The 13,099-nt window shown below is 37.4% G+C and overlaps 1 protein-coding gene across 9 annotated transcripts in view; it reads left to right on the top strand.

The window, feature by feature from the left end:
* Positions 1-13,099, top strand: part of BPTF (bromodomain PHD finger transcription factor) — a 94,849-nt gene that overhangs the window by 10,283 nt on the left and 71,467 nt on the right. For all 9 annotated transcript variants that reach the window (XM_034790573.1, XM_034790574.1, XM_034790566.1 and 6 more), the window contains exon 2: positions 9,215-10,037. In XM_034790573.1, the coding sequence (XP_034646464.1) occupies positions 9,215-10,037 (823 nt within the window). The remainder of the gene's footprint in view (positions 1-9,214; positions 10,038-13,099) is intronic.

The raw sequence follows: 13,099 nt of genomic DNA, 5'->3' as shown, positions 1-13,099 counted from the left end.
TACAAAATGTCATTCTTGAACTTTTGGAAGCCTCTAGAAAATAAGTCCTCAATTCATTAGAACTTGTGGCTGTGTATAGCTATTTACATTTAAAACATACACTGACCATACCGCACAGCCATCTCTTGTCATTTTGTTAAAAGAATGTAAGAAATTTATTGTACATGGCTGCAGAATTCTTGTACCGCTTCTGTGTGAAGCAGTTATAAGTGTGTGTTTGTCAACACACCAATTCTCTTGATGCTTCAAGTCAAAGCTTTCTGATCTGGGCATATTAGATTTGTGTGAATGCTCTTTTGTTATTAATACTTGAATAATTGGTGCCACATCAATTACATTGTTTAGTTTTTAGTTTTAAATACAGCCATCTCCTCAGTCAGAGAGTAGAAAATGGGAAGGAGCTGCTAAATCAGGCTCTCTCGCCTGGAAATTGCTGCTGAGCAGCAGGGTCTCAATCACACCCTAGATCAGGGGTCGGCAACCTCTGGCACATGGCTTACCGGCGTAAGCACCCTGGCGGGCTGGGCCAGTTTGTTTACCTGCCGCGTCCGCAGGTTCGGCTGATCGCAGCTCCCACTCGCCGCGGTTCGCTGCTCCAGGCCAATGGGGGCAGTGGGAAGCCGTGGCGAGCACATCCCTCGGCCCGTGCCGCTTCCCGCAGCCCCCATTGGCTTGGAGCAGCGAACCACAGCCAGTGGGAGCCGCCATCGGCCGAACCTGCGAACGTGACAGGTAAACAAACTGGCCCAGTCTGCAAGGGTGCTTACCCTGGTGAGCTGCGTGCCAGAGGTTGCTGACCCCTGCCCTAGATCACTAGAAAGCCATGGAACATGAGTTGAGCAGGTGTGGAGTTCTGCCCCTGCTTTGTATGGGCTCACCCAGAATGGCCTTGCAAGTGGGATTTTGATTCAGGGATTAGGTGAAAGGGTATGCATGAGTTGTGAAAGGATGCAGCACTCATGAAATAAAGTCCTGCTTCTTTGTGGGAACCATAACTATGAATAGTATGACTCTTTGATTAAGTGTTAGGTTTACATTTAGACACCATCAACTTGAAATCTAACCAATTAAAATAAAAAGTGAAAAGTAGTTTCAGGTATTACACCTGCTTCTGAGTCCTTCTGCCAATTTGCTGTGGTTTTTACGATCACATTTTCTTTCTTTTTTTAAAATATTCCTTTCTGTTGCTATGTGAGAAAACACAGCTGTAAACTGACTGTAAGGGAAATGGTGAACTTGAAGTGGTACATAAAAGTGGAGTAAATCTGACTGTGATGCATATGTATTGGTGACATCAAAATAACCATGCCCCATGCATGTATTTCAGTGTGTAATTGTAATGAATACAGCTGTCAGTGTGTACATGTGCTCTGATTTTTTTTAATCTTTTAATAAAGCTGAAGAAAGATATGTCTAAAGTCATGTCTGCATGAGAAAACTATACCAGTTTAATTTATATTGGCTTTTGACCAGTTTAAACTGATAACCTCTGTGTGGACACTTTTTAAATTCAGTTTGTCTGGTTTATTTTAATTTACCTTTAGCATTAATCAATTAAAGTTAAACCAAGATAAGCCTGGTTTAAACCAAAATAAGTGTCCACACAGGTTTGCACTAGTTTAACTAAATTGGTTTAAAATCTTACTTTTAGAGTTGGTGTAACTTTCTTAAATAGACAAAGCCTAAGGCCTGTCTACATTTAAAAAATAGATCGACCTAGCTACATGGCTCATGACTGTGAAAAATTTTGTGCCCTGAGCGCTGTAGTTTTGACCTAACCCCCAGTGTAGACATGGCAAGTTTTACTTTACTTTTTTTTTTTTTTTTAAGTGTCAAATCTCAGTGTCTGAAAACTTAACCATGAAAGACATCTTCAGAAAAAAAGCCAAACTGTTTTGCAGAGCAATCTTAAATCTCAGTCCAAAGGGAAGCTTTTTCGGAGATGTGCAGTCACTTGAAAATAGTGGTTTATAATGTAAATGCTTCCTCTGTAGTCATATTATTGTTAGGGCTGTCAAGTGATTAAAAAATTAATCATGATTAATCACGTGATTAAATAAATGGTATTCTATTATTGTTTAAATAGTTTTGGATATTTTCTACATTTTCAAATATATTGATTTCAGTTACAACACAGAATACAAAGTGTACGGTGCTCACTTTGTAATAAAAATAAATATAAATATTTGCACTGTAAAAAACAAAAGAAATAGTATTTTTAATTCACCTAATACAAGTACTGTAGTGCGATCTCTTTATCATGAAAGTTGAACTTACAAAAGTAGAATTATGTACCAAAAAAAACCTACATTAAAAAATAAAACCATCTAAAATTTAGAGCCTACAAGTCCACTCAGTCCTACTTCTTGTTCAGCCAATTGCTCAAACAAGTTTGTTTACATTTGCAGGAGATAATGCTGTCTGCTTCTTGTTCACAATATCACCTGAAAGTCAGAACAGACATTCACATGGCATTGTTGTAACCAGTGTTGCAAGATATTTATGTGCCAGATGCACTAAAGATTCTTATGTCCCTTCGTGCTTCAACCACTGTTTCAGAGGGCATGTGTCCATGCTGATAATGGGTTCTGCTCGATAACCATCAAAGCAATGCGGATCTACACACGTTCACTTTCATCATCTGAGTCAGATGCCACCAGCAAAAAGGCTGACTTTTTTGGTGGTTTGGTTTCTGTAGTTTCTGCATCGGAGTGTCACTCTTTTAAGACTTCTGAAAGCATGCTCTATACCTCGTCCCTCTCAGATTTTGGAAGGCACTTCAGATTATTAAACCGAGGGTTGAGTGATGTAGCTATCTTTAGAAATCTCACATCGGTACCTTCTTTGTGTTTTGTCAAATCTGAAGTGAAAGTGTTCTTAAAATGAACAATATATGCTGGGGTCATTATCCGAGACTGCTATAACATGAAATATATGGCAGAATGCAGGTAAAACAGAGTAGGAGATATACAATTCTCCACCAAGAAGTTCAGTCACAAATTTAATTCATGCATTATTTTTTTTAATGAGCATCATCAGAATGGAAGCATGTCCCCTGGAATGGTGGCCGAAGCATGAAGGGGCATACGAATGTTTAGCATAACTGGCACGTAAATACTTTGCAATGCCGGCTATAAAAGTGCCATGCAAATGCCTGTTCTCACTTTCAGGTGATGTAAATAAGAAGCAAGCAGCATTATCTCCCGTAAATGTAAACAAACATGTTTGATTTAGCAATTGGCTGAACAAGAAGTAGGACTGAGTGGACTTGCAGGCTCTAAAGTTTTACATTGTTTTGTTTTTGAGTGCACTTACATGATAGAGATTGCACTACGGTACTTGTATGAGGTGAATTGAAAAATACTACTACTTTGCCATTTTTACAGTGCAAATATTTGTAATAAAAATAATATAAAGTGAGCACTGTCAACTTTGTATACTGTTGTAATTGAAATCAATATATTAAAAAAAGTAGAAAAACATACAAAATATTTAATACATTTCCATTGGTATTGTATTGTCTTACAGTGCGATTAAAACTGCTATTAATCGAGATTAATTTTTTTAATCGAGATTAATTTTTTGAGTTAATCGCGTGAGTTAAATGCGATTAATCGACAACCCTAATTATTGTTGATCTCTTAGACTGAGAAATTCATGTGGTTAATGATGTATCCAGTTTGATTTCACAAATCAAAATATCCATATTCTTAAAGTAAAGTATCTGAAATTACCTTTGAAAAATTGGGACTTCCCTGAGATTCTAAAAAAAGAAATAAACTGAATTTGGATTTTGGAAAGTTGAATCCAACCATTGTTGCAGAATTGTACTTCAGAATCCAAACTTTTATTTTTTTATTGTTCAAAGCCTTTTTCTTTGAAAAAGAATTTGAACATAATAGCTCTGAGGGTTGGGAAATGCACTATCCATCTTAATGGAATAATTCCAAAACCTATAGATGACTCTTCAAATGGCAATTGTTAAAATGATTGGCAATGAAATAGTTATCAGAATCATACACACAAACATAATGTGGTTGTGCCATGGTCCAAAACTCTCTTGCCACCATAGGTGCCAAAAATCCCAGCTTCATCCTCTTTAGAAGCTCTCAGCATCACCAGTGACAAATTCTGCAGTGTAATTATGTACAGTATTGTCAATACAAAAACATGTATAGAATATTGTAAATATGCAATGGCGTAAAATTGAATTTAATATCAAAACAGGGGCGATGGTACTCCTGGTTTGATTTCATGTGTAATCATAAATTAATTTTAGTTTAAATGAAGCTGCCACAGTGGTGCAGAATTTAGGAACAGTTTACCCAGGAAGTACAGATTCTTCATTAGAAACTAGATTATTTGATTATTTTCTGTAAAGTTGTCATTCTTTTTTTTTTCCTGACTGACTTCTTGTTGTTACAGTTCTGTGCTACATGCACTAACAATAATACATTTACACATATGTAACTTTGTCTTCTGAATATTCCAGTGCATCTTCTGTGTCTGTCACATAATCTTCAGACTTTATGAGGGAGGATGTAGCACCAACCATATTAACAAATAAGTATAAAAGCACAAGACTGGCCTAAATACCATGCAGCTAAGCCATTCAGATAAGAAATGACTGGGTATTGTTCTTTCCTAAAATGTTCTGCACCTTTGTATGCTTTTCTTGCCTGGTTCTGGAAGCCACTCTGCATACATTGCTGAATTACTCAAAACAAAGTGTGGCTGAGCTGAGAGAGATGACTCTCAGCTCTTAAGGAGAGGCTGTCAAATAAAGTGTGTTTTACAATGGTATTAGTTGAAGTGGAATTTGAAGTAGTATAACGGGGAGCTAGGTATGTTAGGCTGTAAACAGGCAATTTATAAAAGTGTAACACAGGAATTTAATTAGGTGCATACTGTATGTGAATTTAATATTACATAATGTGACATATCTTTGCTCATTTGCACCCCTTAGATTTATTGCAATTTAGCCCTCCCTGCTTTATACCAAGGCAAACTAGAGACAAAGAGGTGTCAGAAGATACCTGAATGCTAATTGCAACCTATGTCCTGTGAAGTTAAGAGCTCAGTTTACTTCTCACACCTGCTCCAGTTTTAACGTAACAGATATTTTACCTCTTCTGAGGGCCATCGGAGACCACAGTGTGTGTACCACTATATAAATAGATAGTTTCAGTAGAAGTTGGAGGATGATGGGAATAATACAACTGGTGCATCATTTCATATGCTGAAGTGAAGTGCTACATTGTAAGGCTTCTCCATAGCTTGACCAGTTATTAGCTTTTTTTCTTTGCATTTGAGACCAGCAATTTATACCAGCAAGCTTCTCCTCAAAGTACTTAAGAAATTTGTTTGTTTTCACTATGACAGAAAAGGCTAGGAATGTTCCACTTGATGGCCTTTCTGCTCCTTTTATTCAGACTGGGATGATATATATCAATTTTGCCTCTTAGGCTGGGGATACACAACTGCATCAGAGAAACGTAGCTCAATCTTTCTAATTTTTGGAACAATATAAGCTTATTGGTGTTTTTAATTCATAAGCCCATAAATTCTAATGCAGGAAATTTCAAAGTATCTGAAGGGTTAGGGTGAAGCCTTCTTTTCTCCAGTCTCATAGCCAGTCATATCCTCTTCTAGTTCGCTCCTGAACTGTCTGAGTACAGAGTTCATATTTTGAAAGCCTGATGATTCTAGGTCAACATGGAAGATGATCCAGATCCATCTTTCTCTTTCTTTAGGCTTCTTACTCTTCTTCTGTGGCCACCTTTTTGGTAGATAGAGGAGCTCTTTTAATTCAGAACTTGGGCAGCAAAAATTACATTTGTTTGTAGATTTCCTTGCATTTGGTTGAATGGTCTCAGTGAAAAAAATTTGGGATAGGACCACAGCTACTAGGGTTATTCTCTAGACTGTTCCACTTGAATCAGAAGTAAGTTTCAGGAGTCTATGGTTAATTCCAAAGAAATACATGTTCTTTTGTCGGTGCTAAGTGTCTTCATCAAACTGACTCAAGTTTGAGCCTGAAAGAATTTTGAATCCCAACAATAGAAGGAATGGATTTATTCTACATATTCTTGCTGCAACAGCATTTTGTATCTGTAGCTGTGAAATCCCGATGTTCTTCTATGCCTGCCATGTTTAAACATTTTCCACTGACTTGCGCAGCTGTTTACTGAAAGAATGCTTATATGCCCTTCTTCCGTTTTCCACAGAGTAACAACTCTAGCTTAACTAAACTTGGAAATTTATTTTTATACACTTCTCAATCTTGATCCATTTCTTCTATAATGGAAACATCTGGCAGTTCATCTTTTATACTGTATTATCCTTTCAGTGTGTAATTCAAACATCGTAGCACAAGATTTTTATTCACATTATAAAGTAAATGTATTAAACTTCAAATTAGATTAAATACTTTAAGGTTGGGAGCAATTTTCCTAATATAGTAGTTGTTTTGAGTCTAATATCCTCTTTCGATACTGGCTCAACCCTTGATTTACTGTTCCTGTAATGGAACTATCTGTCAAATACCTATTTTTTAAGGAGTGTTATGTTCCATAAAAGATTGTTTCTTTTTGTTTTGTATTTCTGTTAATTGAGAGTTTTTCTCTTTAGTACCACCTTAAACTTTGGGTGCTGCTTTAAAACGTATTCTACTCTGAAAAAACCCTGCAAAAATGGCACCTTCTAACTCAACAGATCTGACCTTTTGTGTATTCAGTCATCTCTCTATCAAACCCTATGGTTGCTTGATATTTGCTTTTGTTAGTGATTAGTTCTTTCAATTACAGGGTCGATAACCAGTGAAAACCCCTTGAAGACAGTGGGGTTGAACAAGGGTCACTGAGGACATAATTTGCCCCTTCTGATCTCTCGCTGATGGCAATACACAAGAAGGAAAGAACTCATCTTGACTTTCAAATTTTGGGGTCAATTGGAACTTCTGTATAAACTCTGATTTTAGCCCATGAGGTTTAATATTATAAATACAAAACTTTATATAAAGTTTTATATGGCACTGTGTGTTTTAATTGGATCATTGCAAATGCATCTAATTTATTACCTGTAATTGGAATTATTCTTATGGATAATTTCACTTTCTCATTATTTTTGTTTAGATTTTCCCTGTAAAGAAACTTTGGCAACAGAGGTCAGCTCAAACTGTTCCTTTTACATATTGACAGTTGCTTAGCTATTGACTAAAATACAGCAAGATTACAGGATTGATGTGTTGAATGAAATAGAGACATTTTTTAAAATTAGATTTTCATTTCAGTCTTTTGCTTTTAAATTAATGTTCACTGGTCTGTATGCCTAATCCTTTATTGAGTTAAAAAGCTCTAACAGTTTTGGTGAGTTCATCTGAATACTCCATCTAATAGCTCCAAAACAATTACCAGTAGTTGAATCCTTTTAAATTAACCCAATAACATTGAACATGATATTTGTAGGTTTCCTTAAAAACTGCTATAGCGCCATATAAAGAAATAAATGTTCCTTATCCTTCTTTATGATAGTTTAAAAAAAAAAAAATCTTGTGACATTTCTCCCCCTCTAGAAGGCTGTGCTGATTATGCCTGGTTTTCCTGTGTCAGTTGAATAGCTCTTCTGATTGGTTAGGTGAGATGGGATTTTCCCCCCATCCTTCCTCCCCCCTCCTCCCTTTTCTATAATTGCTTCTCTGAAGAATAACCTTCCTTCTAAATCTAAGGAAACTGAAATATTACTTTGGCATTCTTAGGATCAGCACTGGCTTCTGATAATAAGAAAAGGCAGTTCTAGGCATAAGATTAATTTTTCTGAAGCTATTTTAGGAGCATTTGAACATCTCTCTCCTTCATGGTGGAAACTTTCTAAGGAGAGGTCCTTTTTTGTTTTATTGCAAGCATGGTTTTAAACATTTACCAGATACTGACAAGCCAGAAGTGAAGATCAAGTATAGACCTTTTTATTTTAGGATGGGGGGGGGGAGAGAGTGAGAAAGCAGAAAAGAACCACCAGCAGTGGCCAGAGGGAGTACTCTGGTTAGACAGCTAATTTATCTATAATTCCCACCTATTGTAAAAGGGGAGAGTGCTCTAACTCAGCCCTGATTGGGACTCTATTTTCAGTAAATTTGAAAACCCCAATTGTCTCCTGATTACAAAAAAAACAAAACAAAGCCCTCCATTCCAGAGTTTCCTAAAAGTTAGGGTGGGTCTTTGCTAATTTGCTCCTTGCCTATTCTCTCTTTATGTCCTCCCCAGTAAGTAACTTTCAGTGTTTGGCTCTGGTACTTCTGTCTTCTCCAAGCAGCTGCAATGAAATTGACATACTGATCAGTTTCACCACTGGCACAAATTTTCATTAGCAATAGAGATGCTGATCAAAGTCCTGTTAATTTTACTCTTCAGTTAATTATAGACAGGCAAAATAGCAGAGCATGGAATCTGTCTCCAAATTTAGGAAGACAGGACATCAATACGTATTTGGAAGCTTTCCTTCAGAACCATATGGGCTGGAAACTTAATTTGTTAAAGAAAAAACTTTCTGCAGAAACTGATAGCTGAAGACACCCACTTGCCACGAAGTGTTTGTACACCATTGCTGAGTAGGCAAATAGCAACATGATTTGTTGCTAGTACTCCAGTTTCATTTGGAATAAAATATCAATTTGAAGAATTGTATTGAGTATAAAAATCAGTTGAGAATTAAAGCTTTCAGAGATAGGAAATTTTATTTAAAGCTTTCGCAAAACAACTAGTCATACTGAATGAAAATGAGAAACTATCAGTGTTTTGGGTGCTGAGGGCATTTGTCTACTTGTTTTCAATTTATTTAGGTTTCGGATTCTGCTTACTTTGCCAATTTGAATACTCAGTCTGGATTTTACATTTAATGTTAAGAATTGGATGTCAGATTTAGTTTACTTATGAAACTTTTGAAGTATATTAAAAATCTGAAGCTTAAACATGAGTCTGAAATGAAACGTGTGAAGTAATTTTATTTAGTACTCTTGAAAATGTGGGTAAGGTGAAAATACTGGGAGTAATTGCAGAAATACTATATTTAGCTGAGTGCAGCAGCTGATAAAACATGAAGGTTTAATTTCCAGTAGCTCTGAAGGAAAATTTTACACGTGAAGGCCGTTCATAGGAGGCACACTCAAGTTATATTGGCTTGTGATTAGCAAAACTCTTACTGTTACTTTTATTTACAGGTAGAAGAAGACAAAGAGTGCATCGTCCACGTTCTCCAATATTGGAAGAAAAAGACATACCACTCCTTGAGTTTCCTAAATCCTCTGAGGACTTAATGGTGCCTAATGAGCATATAATGAATGTTATTGCCATCTATGAGGTACTACGGAACTTTGGCACTGTTTTACGCCTGTCTCCTTTTCGTTTTGAGGACTTCTGTGCTGCTCTGGTAAGTCAAGAGCAATGCACACTTATGGCAGAGATGCATATAGTGCTTTTAAAAGCAGTTTTACGAGAAGAAGACACTTCAAATACTACCTTTGGACCTGCTGACCTCAAAGATAGCGTTAATTCCACTTTGTATTTCATAGATGGAATGACGTGGCCAGAGGTTCTGCGGGTATATTGTGAGAGTGACAAGGAATACCATCATGTTCTTCCTTATCAAGAGGCAGAGGACTATCCTTATGGACCAGTAGAGAGTAAAATCAAAGTTCTACAGTTCTTAGTAGATCAGTTTCTTACAACAAACATTGCACGTGAGGAGCTAATGTCTGAAGGTGTTATCCAGTATGATGATCACTGTAGGGTTTGTCACAAACTGGGGGATTTGCTTTGCTGTGAAACTTGCTCAGCTGTGTACCATTTAGAGTGTGTGAAACCACCTCTTGAAGAGGTACCGGAGGACGAATGGCAGTGTGAGGTCTGTGTAGCGCATAAGGTGCCTGGTGTAACTGACTGTGTTGCTGAAATCCAAAAAAATAAACCATACATTCGACATGAACCCATTGGATACGACAGAAACAGACGGAAATATTGGTTCCTGAACAGAAGACTTATTATGTAAGTAAATCCAGTTATTTAGTCTATTCTGAAGAACATTAGGATGTTAAGTATTTGTTTAAAATACTTTTTCCTATAAGTTCTGTTTTCATCTTAAAGGTATATATTTTTGTAATATAAAATCAAAGTTGCTGTGTACTTTTCTATGTAGGTTTCCAAAATCCATGTAATTCATCCACATAGTTTATCCAAAACGAATGTTTAAATACTTTTCTGTATATGACAGAACTTTAATACTTCCAACCCAGTGCTCATGTGCAAAAACAAGCCAGTGTGTAGTAGGCATGAATGTGGGAGAAGGGAAATGGAATTTCAGTAAAGGAATGAGTTTTGACCTTGAGCATCCACAGTGTTACTGCAGAATAAGAGATGACTTTAAAAAATATGAAAAATAACATTACAGTATCCTTTCTGAACAATATTGAACTTCTTGTTAACATCACTTAAACTGGATCTAGCCAGTGCCTTCATAGCAGCAGGCTGCATAGAAACCAGGATTTAGGAACAACTTCAGAATACAGTTTCCCCGTGCTGATGGAGATTTGATTGAATATTCGTTACTGTTGATGGTCTGCCTGTGCCTGACTAATAGAAATTCTCTTGGATCACTCACTATTGCTCCTAGCCAGGACTGCAGTGATGGAGAGCATGTACAAATGAAATAAGTCTTCAGGCTATAAAGAGGAAGTGAATGCATAGACCTATGAGTTCAAGTTGTCTATTGCTTTGTTTCTACAGTGCCTAGCACTTTGGGGACCCATTCTTGGTTGGTCTTTAGGTACTACTGTCATAAATGTGATTAATAATCATAATCTGATATGCTTTATGGTAGCTCAGGGTACTCCGATCTTTTTTTCTCCTCCTCCCCGAAAAGTTAAATTTGGAGTTGTAAACGGAACTTTATTTTCTAATAGAAAATAGATAGTGGAATCCTGGCTACTACTGAAAATCTTGTCTAACACAGTAGCTATGAAAAGGCAAGAAGTGGAAATTTATGAAGAGACAAATAAAATACTTAACATAGTGAGCTTTATTATCTCTTCATACCATCTCCCATTAAGTGTTCAACCCTGGAGAAAATAGTCCATAGTAAGTTACAGTTAACAAAATTTTACAAAATTAATGACTGAAATATATCAAAATGTTAGTTAGAATCTCTGGGAGGAGGGGCCATCAATATGATTCTGTCACTTGCAAGACACCAGGCCAAACCATGCATTTGTAGTCTTTCAGAATGTATTGTCATCTCTTCCTGCTAGCATTAATACATAATCATTCATTGATACTTAAAGTATTGACTAGTTCTCGAGGTTAAATCCACCAAGGGTATAACTTCAACTTGTTAAGGGAGAATATTAGCATGTCCTGTAATTGTGAGGTGAGGGTTTTTTCCTGTCATTTTAATTATTTTTAATTTCCCCAGATCATAAAAGCCACCATTGTAGCAGTTAATCTTCTGTAAGAGGCTGCAGTTAGCCCCAAGAATATCATGTATTGTTCAGGTTGATCAGCCTGATCTTGTCAACAACTTTATTCTGTGTATGTGACCTCAATCAGATGAGGGCTGCCCTCTGTTGGTTTCTGATGAATTACGTAGCCTGATTTGTTTCAGAGTAGCAGCCGTGTTAGTCTGTATCTGCAAAAAGAACAGGAGTACTTGTGGCACCTTTGAGACGATCAAATTTATTTGAGCATAAGCTCTCGTGGGCTACAGCCTTCATCAGATGCATAGAATGGAACATATAGTAAGAAGTTTATATATATATATATACACACACACACACACACATACAGAGAACATGAAAAGGTGGAAGTTGCCATACCAACTCTAAGAGGCTAATTAATTAAGATGAGCTATTATCAGCAGGAGGAGAAAACTTTTGTAGTGATAACCAAGATTGCCCATTCCAGACAGTTGACAAGAAGGTGTGAGGATACTTATCATAGGGAAATAGATTCAATTTGTGTAATGACCAAGCCACTCCCAGTCTCTGTTCAAGCCCAAGTTAATGGTATCTAGTTTGCAAATTAATTCTAGTTCAGCAGTTTCTCGTTGGAGTCTGTTTTTGAAGCTTTTCTGTTGCAAAATTGCCATCTTTAAGTCTGTTACTGAGTGACCAGAAAGGTTGAAGTGTTCTCCTACTGGTTTTTGAATGTTATGATTCCTGATGTCAGATTTGTGTCCATTAATTCTTTTGCGTAGAGACTGTCCGGTTTGGCCAATGTACATGGCAGAGGGGCATTGCTGGCACATGATGGTATATATCACATTGGTAGATGTGCAGGTGAATGAGCCCCTGATGGCGTGGCTGATCTGATTAGGTCCTATGATGGTGTCACTTGAATAGATATGTGGACAGAGTTGGCATCGGGCTTCATTGCAAGGATAGGTTCCTGGGTTAGTGTTTTTGTTGTGTGGTGTTTGGTTGCTGGTGAGTATTTGCTTCAGGTTGGGGGGCTGTCTGTAAGCGAGGTCTGGTCTGTCTCCCAAGATCTGTGAGAGTGAGATTGTCTTTCAGGATAGGTTGTAGATCTTTGATGATGGGCTGGAGAGGTTTTAGTTGGGGGCTGAAGGTGACGGCTAGTGGCGTTCTGTTATTTTCTTTGTTGGGCCTGTCCTGTAGTAGGTGACTTCTGGGTACTCTTCTGGCTCTGTCAATCTGTTTTTTTTTTTTTTTTTTTCTTTCTTTCTCACTTCAGCAGGTGGGTATTGTAGTTTTAAGAATGCTTAGTAGAGATCTTGTAGGTGTTTGCCTCTGTCTGAGGGATTGGAGCAAATGTGGTTGGATCTTAGAGCTTGGCTGTAGACAATGGATCGTGTGTGTGTCCTGGATGGAAGCTGGAGGCATGTAGGTAAGTATAGCAATCAGTGGGTTTCCGGTATAGGGTGGTGGTTATGTGACCATCGTTTATTAGCACAGTAGTGTCCAGGAAATGGACCGGCTTGTGTGGATTGGTCCAGGCTGAGGTTGATGGTGGGATGGAAATTGTTGAAATCATGGTGGAATTCTCTAAGGGCTGCTTTTCCATGGGTTCAGATGATGAAGATGTCATCAATGTAG

Source organism: Trachemys scripta, chromosome 14, assembly GCF_013100865.1.
Source record: "Trachemys scripta elegans isolate TJP31775 chromosome 14, CAS_Tse_1.0, whole genome shotgun sequence".
NCBI classification, from domain to species: Eukaryota; Metazoa; Chordata; order Testudines; family Emydidae; genus Trachemys; species Trachemys scripta.
Note: the sequence above shows the minus strand (reverse complement) of the source record. Positions and strands in the feature narration are given on the sequence as shown.